The sequence below is a fragment of the Octopus sinensis genome, linkage group LG4 (genome assembly GCF_006345805.1).
Source record: "Octopus sinensis linkage group LG4, ASM634580v1, whole genome shotgun sequence".
Classification (NCBI taxonomy): domain Eukaryota; kingdom Metazoa; phylum Mollusca; class Cephalopoda; order Octopoda; family Octopodidae; genus Octopus; species Octopus sinensis.
In genome coordinates, this window is record NC_043000.1 from 73,196,093 (window position 1) to 73,217,767 (window position 21,675).

A 21,675-nucleotide genomic window follows, 5' to 3' on the forward strand; every position below is an offset into this window, starting at 1 on the left:
ACCTTGTTTCACATTTATGTGTTTACTCCAGTATATATGATTTATATATATATATATATATGTATACATAATGCGTATATATATATATATATATATATATGTATGTATGTATATAATGCATATATATGTGCATATATATTTAATGTGTATGTATATATATGTGTGCATATGTGGTTGGATTGAGCTGAGAATTTGCACACTTATGTTAAAAGTGCTGGCGAGTTTGCATAGCAATTTTGAGTTTGCTCATTTGAAACGCGTGGCCTACAGAGCAACATTCTTCATCTTTTAAAATGTGGCTTGTGTAGACCCAAATGAAATAGGGTTATAATACTGAAACAAGTAAAACAATAATAAACTATTTTAATCCCGAGTTTATTTATATGTGTGTGTGTGTGTGTACAGATTTAAGTATATGTATGTGTTTGTGGTTTCTTGCTCCTTTTCAGTATTTTCCCTGCCTTGTCTAAATTTAAATCAGTAATGGTTTCCTGATCATAATTTTTTTTTCTCCAGTAAATATGGGTAACACATAACTTTAAAATTAATCAGTCATATTCTTTAATCATATATTTATATAAATAATGATGTTTTATGCAACTGAAACAGTTGTCATACACAATTAAAGTATGTAAAATTTATGCTTTTCTGCTATTTATTCTATATGTGCTGCTTTCAATGATCATTTTATCCAATTTTGTTCCACATGGATTTAATGCATTGTAACATGTTATTAATTGAGTTCTTAATTACAGTGAAATTTTTGTGATTGTTTATACATCAATTCTATATATAGATAGGGGAAATGAAGTTCAGATTTGCATTACAGCAAAATGCTCTCTACATAGTGAGACAACCACAAGAGAAACTTTTAGATAAAAGTAAGCCAGGTAAAGAGTAGGCTACGTAGAGACATAGCTTTTGTTGATCTGGAAAAGCTAGGAGTAGATAAATGGCTTGTGAAAGCGAAGCAAGCTTTGTACTAAGAAGCAGTCAGCAAAATGAATTAGAGAAATTTAGGGTGCATGTAGCTGTCCATCAAGGTTTAGTTCTCAACCACCCACTATGTATTAGTTCTCCAAGTCATAATGGAAGTGCTTAAAACCAGTTACTCATGGGAGCTCTAATCTTTATAAGAGAAACTGTGGAGGATTTTGATAAAATATGTGCAAACAAAAGAATTAAGAGGCCATGAAGTAATTGTCATAAAAACTAAAATTTTAGTAGTAATTTCTTTTTTTACTAAATTAAATTTAATAGGAAAAAGACAAGACTGATGCCATTAGGAAAAGGGCAAGAAGAAATTCGATTCAGTGCACTCTATGGATACACAAGAGTTGCAGTTGAGTCAAAAGCAAGCTGAGAGTGAATAAAAACTTTGCTTGTGATAGATGTACAAGAGTAGTTAGCAGTCAGTATACTAGTAAAATAAATTCCTTGTAATACTCAAATGGCTCTATTGAAGTAGTTGATTGCTTTTTGGCTGTGATGGAGAACTTTGAAAGCCTAGCAGCTAGAACTATATGGTTAAGAAAAAATTTTCCCTTGCATTTCTCTTTCCTTTAATAACCCTTTACCCAAAATTTTCTTATTTCTTTTTCCTTCATGTTCCCTCCCCCTCATATTTACCCTTACAATGTAGGATAATACTAGGCACCCTACACAACTGACCTCATCACTCTTTCTATTCCATACTTCTCATTCTCACTAACCCTAAATACTAATTTCTTTCATTTTCTCCAGTCTCTTTCATGCCTTCTCTGTTACTCTTACCACTATCACTTCTCACAACAATAAATTTATTCCTCTTATCACTTCACCTAAAGTCAACAATCTCTCTTCTATTCTCCTTTTAGTTATAGGGCTCTTTAGTGTTGCAAGCTACAAAGTGAGCTCACAAGTGTTGGTACATATAAAAAGCTCCCAGTAAGGTCTGTAAAGTGGTTGGCATTAAGAAAGGGCATCCAGTCATAAGAACCATCAAAAAATTCAGTCCTCCAGTTGGTCAAATATTGTAAAACTGTCTAATTCCTGCCAATATGGAAAGCGGACATAAAATGAAGATGATTGTATGTATATGTGTGTGTGTATGTGTGCCCCACCCATATATATATATACATATATTTAGAGTAAAAATAGAAAAGCATAAATTTCAGGCATAGTTCATATTGTAATTGAGTTCTCTATTTGTTTCATTAGAATGAGCATCATTAAATGTATAATTAAATAATTGTGATACATAATTAATTCAGTTAAATTAAATTAGTTTAAAGGCTGTGTTTATCCAAATCATCAGGAATATTGTGCTATGTTAATCGGAAAATTGTTACTCAGTAAGAGTGGTTTTCTGATTAACATCCCATAATATTCCTGATGATTTTTGGTAAACACAGCCTTTAACCTTAATTACTTAATTTTGTATTGTAATAAATAATTATAAATACTTCATTTTTGAATTTGGTTAGGAAGATTCTTGATGTAAATTCATATGTTGAAACAAATCTTGTGTATTGGGAGGGCCATTACACCAATAATAGTAATAATACATATACTGGTTCATTATCATTTCTTTTATTTTTAGTCAGTTGGTTAAATATGTAACCAACTAATGTTTGTTTAATGTACTGGTTAAGCAATCAGTTGTTTATTAGTCAAAGTTCATTCATTGCTGTTTGCCTTCTCAGTGACTTACCTTTCTTTCCAAGGTCTGCTCTGAGTCAGTCCAAGAATTTGTCTTAAGCCTGTGTGTATGTATGCTTGTATGTGTGAATGTAGATGTATATTTGCTTAAGAGAGGAGGTAAGAGTGAGAGTAAATGGAAACAATGAAAATGATGAAAACAATAACAACAACAGTACTCTAAACTTTTTTCTATAATCCCAATGATGCCTCATGAGATGACAAGGATTTACCCTCAAAACTTACCATTCAACAAAAGAGTATGCATCCCACCACACACAGATGGTAAGACAGAGGTAAAAATGTCTATGTGAGCACTGAAGACCTCCTTAGTAGTGTCAATGAGTGTAACTGCTCCAATGACCTTGCAGGTTGTGGATAAAAAAATCAACAAACATAGGCAGGTACCTCAGCTTTTCCAGTGTTTACACAATATATTTCATAAGATCGATGAAAACTTGGTATAGAAGTCTCTGTTCAATGCATTTCTCTTACAACTGTTTGATGCTAAAGATCATGTTGGTGGTACCTCTATCAAAATGAAACTCTAGAACAATGATGGAGTGGAGCATATGTATGTCAGCAACCAATTCAGTAAATGTTTTGAGAAATATCTTACCAACAGTAAAGAAATACCATGAAAATACCATAGCTGGACTTGGCACCATTTTCCTTGTAAAATGAAATCAGTATAGCATCTCTCTCCAATTCTGTGATCCATTCCATATGTGGACAATTAGCATAGTCACAAGCAACTACATCCCCATCCTGCTTAATAACTTCAACTGGTATACCATCAGTTCAGGGAGCAGGGTGGAGGCAGGGGTAAGGTCTGAGTTGATCTGTTTAATGGCAATTTTGACTTCAATGTTAGTAACCATTTCTTCAATAATATGGTGCTGCAATAGACATACTATGATTTTCTCATCAGTTGTGGGTGGGGTGTCAAAAAGGTCTGTGAAATGCTCTATCCATCTCTTCAGCACTACTGGTTAAAGTTAAATCTTTGGAAAAGAAAAGAGGAATTTTTGGTGGGTAAGGACAAAATATGTGTTTTAATGAGCTGTGTATTGTTTTGAAATCTTTGTCATTTGAATATCTACAGATATTTGCCAAATCTCAGAGTTTGTCAACATTCAACTATTTCAAAACTTTTCCCAATAAACAGCTTTAACCATACTCATACAAGGTAGTGAGACATCCAACATGTAGCCATATGCAAAACTAATGCTACAGAGATTATAAATGTCATGTTTACATATGACAAAGTCAATAAGATAGCCCTGTTTCTACTAAGGATGTGTCTAAGGAACTTTATGTTTGGGGTTTTGGTGGAATAGTGTATTATCTATCAAAAGCCCCAGTTCATAATATATCTTTTTACCTACGCTGAAGTATCCCCAGTTATACTATGTATTACAGTCATAACCTACTATGACATTGAAGTCACCAGATAAAATGACTTGTTACTAGTTAGTGTGGAAAGAATGACATTTCTAAGATTCTCTAAGAAAAGAGTTAGAGTTTCTTCCATTGAGTGAAGAGTTGGTGCATACACAGAGGAGAAAGTCACATGGTCCCCACAAGACAATGGCAACCAAAATTTAATATGAACAGCTACATTTGTTCTTCTTTGTAGATAGGCTGGATAAGTTATTTAAACATTTAAAGTGAATTGTTTTCCTTCCAATTCAAGTTGCACTACTGCAATATTCAGATGAATTGTTTATTTTTTTTACTAGTAATTTCTAATTAATAAATATGGCTTTGACTTATTGAAGTGGTATCTAATAATCTTTTTTCTATTACTTGTTTTAGTCATTAGACTGTGGCCTTGCTGGGGCACTGCCTTAAAGAATTTTTAGTCAAATGAATCAACCTCTGTATTTAATTTTTTAAGCCTGATACTTATTGTATCAGTCTCTATTGCCAAACTGCTAGGTTATGGGGATGTAAGCACACCAACAAACCAATACTGGCTGTCAAGTAGCGGTGGGGAACAAACACAGACACAAAGACACACACACACACATATATATGACAGGCTTCTTTCAGCTTCTGTCTACCAAATTCACTCATGAATTACAAGAAATGAATATATGAATGAAACCAACATTTTTTGTTGTAAGGCTATAGTTTATTAAGTGTTTAAAAATAAACATATATAAATAAAAACATTACAACTTACTTTCCTCACTTAGCATGATGATGAGTCCCACAAGTCATCAAGTGATCAAGGAACCACAGAAAACCATCTTCATATAGTGCATCTAGTGCAGAACCTATTTCTCTCCAAGTTAATGAAACATTCATCAATTTTTCAGTATTACATACAGTGAAATTTTCATACCTCTTAGTACCTATTTTCAGCCAGATGACTGAACTCTTTTGGGAGTCAAGTGATTTGATCAAATATAGTGCACAGCAAGCTGGTAGTCTAACATTCTAGCAACTTGGACTTTCAAACACTAGTGATTATGATGCATAGAAATTGATAATGTCTTACTCTATGATACCATGGCATATTAACGAAATGCAACAATGGCATTCCTTCATCACTCATAGCAGCCAACCAACCACATGATCCATAATATTTTGGGAAAGCCCAGCCATTGGAAGATGGGAACATCTGAAATGAAATTTAAAAAACTGTTATAATGTAACTGATATGAAATTGAGGGGGATCTGATTAGTATTTATTAAATAGCCCAAACACAGAACTAGAAACTAGAAAACAAAATCTTGTAGATGAAATCTATGGAAGGGGTAACAACAACAAAACACTCAGATACAAGTTTTAGATTATCATTTTTTATTATCACTAGCAGAATATTTGCTATTACCCATGCTAGACAGTAGGTATAAAATGGTTGAGAACTCTTAATGAAAGTATTGTGTCATCCTATAAATAATGTGGTTTTTTGAATTGCATGAACTAAAAGTCGGAGGGGAACGGCTTGAACTACCTGCATGAACTTGCTTTATAAGCAGGTAGTAATTTTACCTTGTCCTTGTTCTCAGTGCAAGTTTTGAAGAGTGCAGTTCGATTTTAAGTTATTTTTTTAAAGCTATAATGGAAGTGACAATGGAGTATATTTGACATATTTTGCTTTATGAGTTCAATAAAAGCAACAACACAATGGAAGGTGTGAGGAATATTAATGTAGTATATGGGGATCAGGCAACAAGCATAAGCCAGTGTCAATGTGATTCTAGAAATTCCAAGCTGGAATCTACAACCTAGAAGATGAGCCTTGTCCTGGGAGATCTGTAGAGCTTGATGAGGATATCCTGCAAACCCTGGTGGAATGAAATCCTATCATAACTGTTGAAGAACTAGTAGAGAAGCTTAGATTTGTTCATTCAACCATTCATTGACAGCTGGGTGCTATTGGAAAAGTCAGCAAATTAGGTCAATGGTTGCCCACAAACATTCCAAGTCTAATCGCATGCAGAGAATGAATGTGTGCTCTTCTTTGCTGTTACATCTCAAGAATGAACCTTTTTTTGACTGAATAGTGACTGGTGACAAGAAATGGGTTCTCTATAAAAATGTCAAGCTCCGTAAACAGTGGGTAGGGAAACAAGAAACATTGGCACCCCAGGCTAAAGAAGGTCTTTACCCATGCAAGGTGTTGTTATTTGTTTGGTGGGATATGAAAGGTTCAGTCCACTTTGAACATTTAAACTCAAACCAAATGATAACAAAGACCTACTGTGAATAGCTTGAGTGGCTTAAGTCAGCACTAGAAAAAAGACAACCATCTTTGGTTTCAAGATGAAAGGTGTTCTTCCATCAGGAAGGCCACATACAGCGAGAATGATATTCCAAAGGCTGGAGTAGTTTGAATGGGAAAACAAATTTCCAAATAAATCAGGTACAATCCTACAGCATTATATGCATTTACATATCATACCTTGGGGTCTTATTCATCATATATTTATTTATCTATAAATATACAAAGTAGCTGATAAAAGTCAATATTAATTCAATTTGGGGGGATTAATCGATATGCGGGTATTCTATTTCAGATAATACAAAAAATAACCCAATGAGTATATCTGAAAGTAAACTCATTGTATTATGAAATGATACTTAAAGGATATAACCAAAATTACCAGCAGGGTATATAATATACTTCATTAATTATCTCCTACTTTAGTTAATACTTAAATTTATTAAATATGAAGGAACTACATGTATTTCAGTATTGGAAGATTACAATATATATACATATACACAACTGTATACATACATACATATATATATATATATATATATATATATATATATATATATATATATATATATATATATATATATATATACACACATATATAAATACATATATGCAATCATCAGATTCACAATTATTCAAGCACAAGTGGGTTCATGTCTTCTTTTTTTTTGCTGGTTCTAAAATGGTGATTAGAGGAAGAAGATAGCAGGGAACTATGGGTATTTATAGGTGATTAGTACCAAGTGGATAATTACACTATACGTAGTTTTAATTTTAAATTATCCACTATTATTATTTTCAAATTCACCTATATTGGGAGGCATATATGATTTGTTATATAATTTTAATAATATCTAATTCATATATTTATTTATTTAAATTATTGCATTATTATCATTCATTTATTTATTTATATAGTTTATTCAAGTGCTTTAGAAATAAAATTATGTGGTTATTTGATTCAGGAGTTGGGGGTTTAGTACTTCATTTTACTAGATGTAAAATTACTTTGGTGCCTACATTTAACTCTTCATTCATCATGTGTGCTTAATAATTAATCTCTAGACAGTTATGCATAATAAATACATTTTATTCCTAATATTTTAGGTGTGGGCTCTACCTATAATACTCAAATTAAGGGTGTACTCTCTGATTATGACACTTTTAATAAACATACCCCATGTTATAATAAAGCTTTAAAACAAGCAAAATACAATTCTAATATAAAATTCTTTAGTTATTATGAGCACATTAATAATAATAATATTAATAATAATAATAATAATAATGATAATAATAATAATAGTAATAATAATAATATAACAAGTATTCCTAATAAAACTAATAATAAATCTAACAGTAAAAATAAGTAAAAGACAATATAACAAACTAAATAAAGATAAAAATAATATAGCCAACCACTCCGTGAGTGTAGTGGGTGCTTTTTATGTGCCACCCGCACAGGTGCCAGACGGAGCTGGCAAATGGCCACAAACAGATGGTGCTTTTACGTGCCACCGGCACGGGGGCCGGGCGAGGCTGGCAACGGCCACGAACGGATGGTGCTTTTACGTGCTACCAGCACGGAGGCCAGTTGGGGCGGTGCTGGCAACAGCCACGATCGGATGGTTCGCTTAACCACAGCTGCAATTTCCATTGATGTTGATCGACTTCGATTTTGGTTCTGCTTTCTGATATCTGATTTGATTTGGTTTGATTTTGATTTTTGATTTGATTTTGATTTTCACTTGTCTCAACGGGTCTTCACAAGTGGAGTTTTGTGTCCCAAGAAGGAAAGGTATGTAGGCCACAGGTTATGTTCTCACTAGTCTTGCCGGGTCTTCTCACGCACAACATACTTTCATAGGTCTCGGTCTCTAGTCATTTCCTTGGTGAGACCTAAAGCTTGAAGGTCGTGCTTCACCACCTCGTCCCATGTTTTCCTGGGTCTACCTCTTCCACAGGTTCCCTCAACTGCTAGGGTGTGGCACTTTTGCACACAACTATCTTCAGCCATTCTCGTCACATGACCATACCAGCGCAAACGTCTCTCTTGCACACCACAACTGATGCTTCTTAGGTCCAACTTTTCTCTCATGGTACTTATACTCTATCGATTATGAACACTGACATTACACATCCATTGGAGCATACTGGCTTCATTTCTTGCGAGCTTACGCAAATCCTCAGCAGTCACAGCCCATGTTTCACTACCATGTAGCATGGCTGTACGTACACATGCATCATACAGTCTGCCTTTTACTCTGAGCGAGAGGCCTTTTGTCACCAGCAGGGGTAAGAGCTCTCTAAACTTTGCCCAGGCTATTCTTACTCTAGTAGTTACACTTTCAGCACACCCACTCCCGCAACTGACTTGGTCACCTAGGTAGCGGAAGCTAACAACTACTTCTAGTTTTTCTCCCTGGAACGTGGTAGAAGTTGGTCTCTGCATATTTTCAGAGTTTATTGCTCCTGAGCATCTGCCACAGATAAAAACTATTTTCCTAGTTAGTCTTCCTTTGACATTACTACACCTCTTATGTGTCCATAGCTTACACTTGGTGCACCTTATAGAGTTTCTACCTACGCCTTTTTTACAGATCGAGTAGGGCCATCTACCTGAAGGCGTTTGTGATTGGTCTACCTTCCTACTTAGGACTTTGGTTTTGGCTAGGTTGATTCTAAACCTTGCTTCCACACCTGAAACTTCTCCTCCAGTTCTGATAGAGACTCAGCAATTAGAGCAAGGTCATCAGCATAGAGGAGCTCCCAGGGGCATCCTGTCTTGAATTCCTCCGTTATTGCCTGGAGGACTATGATAAATAGGAGGGGACTAAGGACTGAACCTTGGTGGACCCCAACCTCTACCCGGAATTCTTCACTGTACTCGTTGCCAACCCTCACCTTACTAGCAGCGTCTCTGTACATGGCTCGCACAGCTCTCACTAACCATTCATCTATCCCTAGTTTCCTCATTGACCACCAGATAAGGGATCGGGGGACCCTGTCGAAGGCTTTCTCCATATCAACAAAAGCCAGGTACAGGGGCTTGTCTTTGGCTAGGTATTTCTCCTGCAGCTGTCTTACCAGGAATATAGCATCAGTAGCACTTTTCCCTGGCCCAAACCCAAACTGCATCTCATCTAAACTAACTCTCTCTCTAATTAGTTGAGCTATGACCCTCTCCATAAACTTCATTACCTGATCCAATAGCTTGATACCTCTGTAGTTATTTGTATCTAGGGCGTCACCTTTACCTTTGTAGCAGTTGACTATTATGCTGCTACACCAGCCATTGGGTATGACTCCTTCGTGTATCACCTGATTAACTATATGGGTGACTAGGCTATAGCCGACACTACCAAATATTTTGAGCATCTCTGCAGTGATTCCTGATGGACCTGGGGCTTTCCCTGTCTTCATGCTTCTAATTGCCTTAGCTACCAAGGAACTGTCAACTCAGATAGCTGGTCCCTCTGTTGGGTCGACATTCGGCAGACTCTCTTTATCCCATTCATTTTCTTTATTCAGCAACCTTTCATAGTGGTGTCTCCAAACTTCTCTCTTTGCATCCTCATTTAGCGCAAGTGAGCCATCATCCTTGCGAACACATTTCTCTCCTACCACATCACGATTCTCTCTCACACACTGTCTTGCAATACGAAATACCTCAAGCCTTTCATCCTCACGGCGCAGAACATTGGCAAATTTTTTCTTATCTGCTTCCCCTCTGGCTAAATACACCTGCCTCCTAGCTTCCCTTCTGGCAGTCTGATACACTTCCCTGCTACCACCGTTCTTCCAGTCCTTCCAAGCCTGTTTCTTTTGTCTAATAGCCCTGTCAACAATATTGTTCCACCACTACGTTATTTTGGGTCTTGAGGGGACTTTGCACCAGCCACAGATCTGGTCAGTGGCTTTCAGCAGGTTGTCCCTTAGAAGCGTCCACTTATCTTCTACCCCATGTGTTGAAGGCTTCAAATAACATGTCTCTAAATCTCTGTCCATTTGCAGGGTCTTTAAGCTTCCAGACCCCTCTTCTCCATGCTGGTCGTCTTCTAGTCGTCCTCTTAGTCCTGATCCTAAAGTCACTAACTACCAGTCTATGTTGTGGGGTACATTCTTCGCCTGGGAAGGTTTTGGCATTTATAAGCAGCCATCTTGCCCTTTTTCTGGCAAGGATGTAGTCGATTTGGCTAGTATGCCGGCCCGATCGGTAGGTGACCAAGTGGCTTGTCAGTTTCCTGAAGTTAGTGTTGCAAACCATAAGACTTCGCATCACAGAACTCCAGCAGCCTGGTTCCCTCCTCGTTGCGGGAACCATAACCGTAGCCTCCATGTACGCCATGGAAGCCCCCAGCATATTGTCCAACATGCCCATTGAAGTCACCAGCCACAAAGAGAAGGTCCCTGTCGTTCGTCAATGAGGTGGTCTGCAGTAGGGTGTCATAGAAACGGTCTTTCTGTCCATCGGGTAGCCCTGGCTGAGGGGCATAGGCCGATATAATAGTTGCTAAACTATGATGGAGCACTAATCTAATTTTCAGTATTCTGTCACATACTCTGACTACCTCGATTACCTTATCTACCCATTTTTCGGCGATAAGTATACCCACACCCCCGACCCCTTCAGTATTCCCAGCCCAGAAAATCTTGTACCTCTGTCCTTTACCTGTTAGGAACCTAGCAGAATCTCCTCTCCACCTCACTTCTTGAATACAGCATATATCGACACACCTCCGTTCAAGCAATTCAACGATCTCGCCAGATCTGCCTTTCAGTGTGCCAACGTTGAGGGTGCCAACCCTGAGGGAGTGGGAGGTATTGGCCCTAGTAGCATCATGAACCTCAAAAGAAAACTCGCGTTTGGCAGGATTCATAGACAAACAATAAAACTCAAGTTCAAACCGCATACGCTACACTAACATATCTTGCAATGAATGACCACTACCTTTTATGGAAGGAGGTGTGGGTGGCGTAAGACTTTGAAGTGTACATGGGAGACAACAAGGATGAGAAAATTTAGGACTTCCTGTAGCGGTGGGGGTGGCATAAGAATTTGAAGTGTACATGGGAGACAACAAGGATGAGAAAATTTAGAACTTCCTGTAACGGTGGAGGGGGTGTAACGGTGGAGGGGGTGTAACGGTGGAGGGGGTGGGAGGGCGGGCGAACCCGCGAAAACTAGCAGCCATGTGTGAGTGGGGAAGGAAAAACTTATATAAAATAAGGAGCTATAAAATTATAAATATTTATTCTATATTTAACGAGACGTGAGGCTGATCGATAAAATTAGGGGGACAATCCATAGGATTATAAATATATTTAACACAGGCCATGAGAGAGACAACAATAACTAATGAATTATACATAATATGTAATACGAGGCGAGGCTGAAATAAACAGAGTAAAAGTGAAAAAGTCATAACATAAATAGAGATAAAACATGGGGACAGCTAATGAAATTAAAAAAAGAATATCCCAACACAAATGTGTCCTCTAGCCAAGAGATTTTTGATGCAGCAGCTCACAACTATAACGAGGGTCTAGCTGCTAGCAGATTTAGGGACCACATCAACTACATGCTGGGCCCCAACATCCATAGAAGGAAGTGCCACAGAAATATCATTTAGTTAGCCACCCCTCCCTTCTCAATGTGAAAACATCTGTAGGTAGGATATTCTTTAAGTTAATAAACATTTCATTAGTTCACATAGATACAGATGCATTTTCAGCAGGCACAACCTTAGGGTCTCTTTTAGCTGTGCCCCCAATATTAAGAGCATTCTAATTAGCATCTCTAGACCATGAGCAGAGGCAGGCTCTTCATGCAACAGATGCCCAGTGAGGAGGCCACTGAAAAACCAAGGGAGTCATCTATGAAGCCAAGGTACTGGCCAACTGTAGCAGCAGCAGCAAAATCAGCAGCTACCCTAACAGTGACCATAGTAGCAGCAAAATGTGGACAGAACCAACAGCACCATCAACAGCGATAGCAACAATAACAATATCAACGACAGAAATGACAGCAGCAGCTTCCCTAATGACTACGGCTACAGCAGCAAGCTTAATAGTTTCAATAGCAACAGTGTCAGTACGATTCCCAGTGATAACAACAATAACAGTGACGGCAGCAACAGCAGTGTCCGTAAGGGAAATAGCAGCAGAGACATAGCCAATGGCATTTACAACAGCAATGACAGCACTTTCATCAATGGCAATGGCCGTAATAACAACAAAGGCATCTTTACCAACACCAGTAGTGGCAACACCAACACCATTGCCACCTCCAATAACACCAAAATCAGCAGTGCCAACACCAACATCAGTTGTTCCGGCAACTCATTCAAACAATACCCGTCCAACCACAGATCCTCCTTCAGGATACTGGAGAGGAGATTTGTCATGTCATTAGCAAGCCATGTATGGCAGCTGATAGACGATGGGATTCCATACACAATACCATGGGGAATCCTAGAAAATCCAGGCCGCTACATTAATAGGACCAATTGCTGTAAATTATGCATAGCGGAATGGGTGAGGATCCTAAAGGACTCTCTCGACCTAGGGAACAGACTGAACTCCAGAATGGAGGTCTTCGGACCATGCTTACATCTCAGAAATTTCCTGCTACCCTATTAGAACACACGGGATAAGAGGGTCATTGGTGATTAATAGCCAAAGAGATACAATCCCCTTTGTTGACATCAGTGATCGATATCAAAGGGGAGACAATCCCTTTTGTTGGCATTGACTAACAGAGTCCTTTACTCCTCCATACTCTAGAGAGACCACTCGTTCGAGAGGCCTTTAGCCAACAGGTTTTGGGATCTGATGATACACCTAACTTTAATATATACTGCTCTATAACTTAGAATGAGCTTCTTTCTTTGGATTTAGGCTTACATATGATACACACACACACATATATATACATATATATATATATATATACATATACATTACATACGTATATATATGTGTGTATATATATATATACATATATACATTACATATATATACATACATATATATATAATGGTATTTTTATATAAGCTTAAAGCTTATGGCAATCACCGTGCAATGACTAAGGAAACTAGTCTAATAATGGGGCATATAAGCCCTCGACAGAAAAAAGACTTTCCTATTTGCGTGGGACTTGAACCCACATCCCTTTGTTAACACGACTAAGTGTGTGACTTTTACACCAGTGAACCAGCCTTCCTCCTTCTGTCAAATTTAAGAACTATATTAGTTTTTATGTAAACAAACTTCCAATATATGCTTTTGGTGCGAATGGTTTTGTTATTTTATAATCCTGTAAATAATAATAATGGTATTTTTATGTAAGCTTGAAGCTTATGGCAATCACCGCGCAATGGCTAAGGAAAATAGTCTAATATACACTAATAAACACACATATATATGTAGATATATAGATATATTCACATTTTGAGGATGTAATTTCCTCTTAAGGGATTGTTAATAACAATCCAGATATCAACTGGTTTTTATCAAATATATTGAAAGAAAGTTCCTCAATATATATGTGTTAACAGTCTAATAAATTATAAAGTTAATAAAAGAAAATGAAGAAAAAATATAATAGATACTTGGTTCATTTTATTTATATCACAATGGAAAAGTAATGCAAAGTAAAAGTGATACCTATAAGAATAAGGATAAAAGAAACCATATCAACAAGAAATATCCGGAAAAAATCCTACATATATTTCAATCCAACAGTATGTTTGAATCATCAACATTCGAACGAATATACATGTAGTAAACGATATATTGCCGGGTATCTTCAGGGAAAAGTAAGTATATTTTCTGGTCTTGAATTAGGAAATAACTAATCTGAGGACTGTGTTTAGAAATTTTCAAATGTAAACAACTTATTATGATGCAGAGTTCATGTGATTAGATATTCATCATTGAATATTTATCTAATATTGATCGTTGAAATGTTGCTAAAACATCAAATGCATTTGAAAAATATATATTTATAAAAGTTTATAAACTTAGTTAAAAGGGTTTCTTAAATAACACAGGCATTTTCATATATTTTGTAGAATTTTACATTGATGATATCATTCGTATTTCAACTAAAAATTCGTCAACTCTGTTCTCAACCTTGATGAAGCCGTTAAATACTCGACTCAGTTCATGGAATGCCCACATTCGAGCATTGCACGTTAGGTGACCATGGGGAAAAGCAGGATTTGTAATGTTAGGCCCTTTTACCTCCATTATTTTACATATCTGCTTTTTTTTAATTTCAAGCGTAAAATATTCATTTCCCTTATGATTCTAAATTTGCTCTTTCCCTTCCTATTTTACTAATCTGTTGGAGTTATTTAACTTCCAGATTTGATCCACAACTACATCATATTATTGCTTCAATCATCTCCCCCAATCCAAATAAAGAAAAAAAAATTATTACTTTATTGATATTTAAATCAAACATGGTCCACATTCTGCAATACATACATTGCAACTGTGGTTTCACTTTTTTCATTTTGCCATATTTATTTTCAATGCTTTTGCTTTGAAATACATTGAAAAACAAATGAAGTTGATTTTAGTTGACAAATATTTGTTCGCCACAGTTGATTATTTTTGAGCATTCTTACAGTAAGGCAGGTGTTTGTGCGATTTTTACCTTTTGCACTATTGATCGAAAAGGTCGATAATGTGCATTTAATTGTGCACATGCACGTACAAAATTGATAAACTCCAGTGCTTGAGTCATTTGGCTATATTGGATTTCACTTTGCACTTTTTGCTTGCAACAAGATATATGCATTTTTTGAGGTTTACAAGAACTTCATATTCATATTTGATCATTACCGTTCGGCTCATTCGGATTTCACTTTGCACTATTTTTGGAAGTTTACAACATCTTCTTTGTCATACAGGAAGTTAATTTAGATGAATTCAGATTGGATTATGTATGGGTTATCATGTTAAATGTTAGGATTACCACTTTCTTATTGAGGTTGTTACTTTTTTAATTAAGTATTTCATCTTAATTTAAAGGATCTTTTATAGATATTAAATTTTTAAATTGTCATTTTAGTTTTTGCATACCATTATTTGTTGCAGTAATTGCATTCATTCTATGGAGGATACACTTCATTACTTATTTGCCAATTTACCTTAAAACAGGCACGTAGTGACTAGACTATGTTTCTGACAAACATTATTAAGTAGCAAACTAAGATATTGCCTTAGCAGATTGTCGGCCGGTGCAGAAAGAGCAAAGCAGCATTGAGCCAATGAAAAGGAGGAGCAGAGAATAGCCAGGTTATCCAGTTTGGTTGCCTACAATGTCAGATTCATTTCACAAACACCTCAACCAAACTCAGCAGAAAAACTTGTGGCCCGTAGGGTCAAAAATGCACAATCCACTGCTGCATCATGAGCAAATGAGTCTCCAGAAGAACGTGCTATTTGGTTAGTGTGGAATGCTGCCACAACCACTGAGGAGGCCCCACAACAGCATGCAGTCCTACAAAAAGCAATGCTGTGGCAACTGCTGCCTCAAGGGTTGCAGAGACACCACAAAAGTGCACAGTCCGTACAACACGTACTGCTATGACTACTGTTGCCTCAAGGGCTGCAGAGACCTCACAACATTGCGCACTCCATACAATACATAATGCTGTGGAGACACCACAACAATGTGCAATCTGTACAACATGCAGTGCTGTGGTAACTGCTGCCTCAAGGGCTGCGGAGACACCACAACAGTATGCAGTCCATACAACATGCAATGCTATGGCTACTGCTGCCTCGAGAGCTGCAGAGACTCATGAACAACGCACTCACCACTAGGCTTCCAATTGTGTTTCTAGGACTGTTGCGATAGCTTCCGAAACATTGATTCAAAGAACTACCAGACTACAAACAAATGCTAACCATAAAGCTGTTCTGTGTGGTGCATCAAAGCTTACAAGGCATAGATGGGCTTTCAAAGCCTTCCATTATGACACCTCTGAAAATTATGCTGCACACAAAAATGTTGTCATTGGGTCTATGTCCAGTACCTGTCTACACAGTAAAGCACAAATGTGGCCGGCAGAGCCTGTTGGTTTATACTGTTCAAATGGAAAGGTTTGTCTGCCCGAAATAACTGACACTTCACAGCCCTTAAAGTCCCTTCTAATTGATGAGTAGCTCCAATCTCAACATTTCATGAACCGAATATGGGGTATAATTCTGCATATCAAATGACAAGTTTTGGTCAAAGCCCATTTCTTATTGAAACTTCAATCCCACTTTCACAATTTAGGGTCAAACTTACCATTTAATTGGTTCACTACTACCTACAGAGGCCTTACAGCATAATTTCCTTCAAATATACTTCATGGGATCCGAGAGTGATCAAATTGCATGTAGGGCTTGTTGCTCCAGGCACAAAAATGGCAGTCCTAAGACAGGATATGCTTCATGAGCACAGCCAGTACATCAACCAATTTAAAATGGCCATTCAACGACGTAGGGCTGATAATACCAACTTTAAAGTTGTTATTAGAAGTGACAGGACTCACATTGGGGGACATCACTGCTGTTTCAATCGACCTGAAACTGAGGAGGTTGCTATTTTGCTTTGTAGTCCTGATGTAACTTTTTGGAAAGAGATATCATCCTTGAATGGCAAGACTCCTGCCTCCAGAAGATCAATGAATTAAATCCAGCCTATGATGCCCTTCAATATCCCCAACTCTTTCCATATGTAGAGGATGGATACAGTCCAGAAATTTCTACCATAGTGCCTTCAACACACCAACCAGCACACCCCACAAAAATGGTTTCCCAAATGAACTTCTATAGTTACAGATTAGTGGTTAGGACAAACATCTTCAACAGCCTCCATAGAGCAGGGGCACTACTGAACCAGTACTGTATGGATAAGATAAGATTTACCCACCTTTCAGCCATTTCTACCAAATTTTAAAAAAGTTCTTCCATTAACCTGCTGATTCATTTAACTTGCAGATTGACTTCTTTGAATGCACCTTAATCAAAACACCTCTGAGCAGATGAATATGCCAAAGTTCGAGATGAGGTCAATGGCAATGACTATGCAACCACTACTAAACTAGGGTATCCAGTCATCTTGCCATCGTCCTTCACAGGTGGCCTGAGATATATGCATGAAACAATGCAGGATGCTCTTACATACGTTCGTCTCTACAATTGCACTAACTTTTTTATAATGTTGCCCTGCAACCCCAAATGGGAGGATATCAAAATGAGCTTACTTCCAGGACAATAACCAGCAGACTGCCATGACATCACTGCACGCGTTTTTCATCTCAAGGTTTGTAAAATGATTGATTTGTTTAAATGTGGTGAATTTTTTGGGCTTATCAAATGTTTTATCTACACTATTGAATGGCAAAATCGGGGTCTCCCTCACGTCCACATCTTACTATGGCTCCAAAGTAAACTTCAACCTTTAGACGTGGACACAGTAATAAGTGTGGAATTTCCAAATCCCAATGAAGACTCCCTGCTCTACAACATTATTTGGAAGAATATAGTTCATGGGCTGTGTGGGTACTTCAATGCAACGTCTTCATGCATGGCAGATGGAAAATGCACTAATAAATATCCCTGCAAGCTTTTGGCGGAGACAGAAGCAGGTGAATACAGGTTTCACCGAAGAGCTCCTTAAAGTTGTTGGACTAGGTCTTTGAATGCATTGCTTTTGACAAGGACAGTTCCATGGTGACTTTTCCAGAGTTGGCAATCCAGACAACCTTTTCATTTACGCTTCTGAAGGCAAAACCAAAAAATGTTGTATACAAAGCTGTCCTGCAATAAACCTACAAAGACATATTTTTTTACCACCTCTACTGCATGGCTCAGTGGTTAGAGTGTTGAGCTTACGATCGCGAGGTTGTGAGTTTGATTCCCGGACCGGGTTCCATGTTGTGTTCTTGAGTAAGACACTTTATTTCACGTTGCTCCAGTTAACTCAGCTGTAGAAATGAGTTGTGACATCACTGGTGCCAAGCTGTATCAGCCTTTGCCTTTCCCTTGGATAACATCAGTGGCGTTGAGACGGGAGGCTGGTATTCATGGGCGACTGCTGGCCTTCCATAAGCAAGCTTGCCTGGACTTGTGCCAGCACAAACATAGGTGCTGAGCCAGTAACTAAACTTGTAGTAATTTGTTGGGATTACTTCAAGGAATTGACAGTAAGCTTCTATCAGAATCGTTTACTTTTAAAGCAGAAAAAAAAAAAAATCCGATGTATACGATAGGTATGTAAAATACATTTTGTGTACTTCTTTCTCTGTTCATTCAGATAAGCTGTAGAAATTGTTGCATTCATGCACACACAAAAACAAAAGTTCTCCAGATATTTAGCTGTTATTTTTTGCATATCGAGTTTCGTGACGAGAGCTTCACATGCAGTGATCCTTTTGCTGTTTCACTATAAATCTACACATGCGGAAACGGACTAAACAGTTGTTCATTTTCACTTTTAGACAGCGGGATGGGTGGCAAGGGGAGTGTTAATCAATTTCGAAGTTTTTCATACAAAATATGAAATTAGATTGAAAAAAGAATTTCGAAAAAAGGTTAAAAATTAAAAATTTGGGGGTGGAATTTAAAATTTTGAAAATGCGTTTTATTGCTTATTCGGAATCTCCGTCATCAAAAACATGAATTGGGTAAGAAAAAAACCCCCCCCAAAAAACCCGCTTTAGTGACTGAGCGCTAAACTAGATCCTGAAAGTTATGAGGGAAGAAAACGGATCGTGTGAACTTTCCGACAATCCTCTCCCCATCCCTTCGGAAAACATTTTCCCCACAAATTTCTTTATAATCGTAATCTATGCTGTTTCAAAGGTGTTTCTGCAAAATTTCATCAAAAGATATTCATTTTCCTTAAAGTTATGAGGGAAAAAATCGGATCTTGTGAATTTTCCGAAAGTCCCCTCCCAACCCACGTTCGTTTGCGCAAATTTTTTTTTATATATTTGTTTTCTACACAGTTATTAACAGCCGGCAAGCTGGGCTTTTTTTAAAAACTTTTGTTTCCGTTAACGGGAGTCATTCTTTATATTAACCGAAAAATCTTATTACCAATTTTATTTAGTGTTATTAGCGGTCAACATACAAATAAACTTTCTCTTTATAAGTATATAGATATTTATTCCAGGGAAGCTTCTTTTTTTCATTATTAAACTTTAAAATTATTATAAATTTTGTTTATGCCTATATCTTTCGAAACATAAAACATTTATTTTATTTTTCAAGACGTATGGATTCTTGACATCAAAAGCAAAATGCTAACGTGTTTGTGTAGTAGATGAAGGAAAAACTCGTCTTACCTGCATTATGAGTGGTTCGGGATTAACAATGTTTGTAGTTATCAAATGAAGAAGATTGTTAACAGATTTATCGTCTGGAAGAGTCAATTTATCAACATAATGCTTTAAAATGCTTTTGTACAGTCTCTGTGATGGGCAGCGAAATAAATCAGAAGACAGCATAAGCAACGGTCGAATAGCTTCCAGCACATCAAACTCATGGCTAGCAAGCAGTTTTTTGAAGGACTTCTTCACGTTACAATTGTCACTTGTGGAATTCGATATAATTCGACATATTTCTTTTCTAGCTTGATAAATTTCAAAATCATGTCCAAGTTTCTTAAGTACAATACTTTTATTGTTATAATGAGCAAAGTAGACGTTTTTCACATTGGCAAACTGGAAAATCATCAATGATGATAATGTGTTGAGCACGACAGAACCATTCAATAGCGGACGACAGAAGTCTTCACCGTAGCAAACAGGACACAACTCAACGTCTGTCAGTTGATGATTAACTATAGTAAACTTAAATGCGATCAAGAAAAATAAAGTAACTAATAGAAATAATTTAAGTCTCTTTATAATGCAAATTATCTTTCGCAACATGTTTATTATTATTATTATTAGATTATCTTAATCTTTTTGTTACAATTTCAATGAATACGAAGACACTAGTCCAAAAATAGCTTGGTATATATAAAAAAGAAAAACATATTTTCATTTATCCGATGGTTGGTAAGCATGCTCCAGTAATTTATATATACATACATACATACAGATAGATAGATAATACAATATAATGATTGAAGAAGTGCGGGGCGATGTTACGGTATAAGTACCGGTGTACTTCCGGAAGTACCGGATACATTGAAATAAGTGGGGTTTTTTTATATATGGGGGGGGGGTCCATATATAAAAAAAATGGCAATCTTTCGTCTCTAGTACACCTTTCCGTAAAAAACTTTTTTTTTTTACATATGGGCTTGCGGGAACTTTTGAAGTAATGAGAGCGAAAGAGACTAAGAGAAAGCGATTGTATGACGAGGGAAGTTCTTTTGAAGTTACCGTCCAGGGGATGCATTGATGTACATGTGTGTGTGTGTGTTTGATGGGGTGTGGGAGACAGACAGTATGTTGTGTAAGTGAAGTGCTTCTGTTAGTGTGTGTGAAGAGACAGAGTAATGTGTGAAAGAGAGATAACTGAAATTTTTTACTCGGTGTATGTGTATATGTATGTGTGTGTATGTATCTATGTATGTGTGTGTATGTATGTGTGTGTATGTATGTGCGTGTGTATGTATGTATGTATGAATGGCCGATTCAGTGTTTACATTATTTCGAGTTAAAACGAAAGATTACCTTTGCCTGTTTATGTAACGGTCTGCTATGTAGAAAATAATGAGGTTGACTCAATGGAATAATGACAGTGATCGAAGATATAGACAAATTTTTTTTTTATTTAATCGTTATACATGCCTTGTCGACTGCTACTGTGCAGCCTTAATGTCTCTGTTGATGTGACGATGGTGAAATGGTAAGAAAAAGACGGGAGAGTCATTATTCCATTGAGTCAACCTCATTATTTTCTACATAGTAGACCGTTACATAAACAGGCAAAGTAATCTTTCGTTTTAACTCGAAATAATGTAAACACTGAATCGACCATACATACATACAAACACACACACATACATAGATACATACACACACACACATACATACATATACACATACACCGAGTAAAAAATTTTAGTTACCTCTCTGTCTCTTCACACACACTAACAGAAGCACTTCACTTACATAACATACTTTGTCTCCCACACCCCATCAAACACACACACGTGTACATCAATGCTTCCCATGCACGGTAACTTCAAAAGAACTTCCCTCGTCATACAATCGCTTTCTCTTAGTCTCTT

General features: G+C 37.0%; 1 protein-coding gene across 2 annotated transcripts in view; it reads right to left on the reverse strand.

Annotated features, from left to right (window-relative positions):
• The window catches only part of LOC115210700 (divergent protein kinase domain 2A-like), a 37,874-nt gene extending 17,159 nt beyond the window's left edge, over nt 1-20,715 (reverse strand). The window contains exons 1-2 of one of the 2 annotated variants that reach the window (XM_029779384.2): nt 19,775-20,715; nt 5,186-5,308 (exon numbers count right to left, since the gene is read on the reverse strand). In XM_029779384.2, coding sequence (XP_029635244.1) covers nt 5,186-5,308; nt 19,775-20,362 — 711 coding nt within the window. In that variant the 5' untranslated portion in view covers nt 20,363-20,715. The remainder of the gene's footprint in view (nt 1-5,185; nt 5,309-19,774) is intronic. The other variant, XM_029779385.2, reaches the window with a different exon arrangement.
• Between the last annotated feature and the right edge of the window lie 960 nt (nt 20,716-21,675).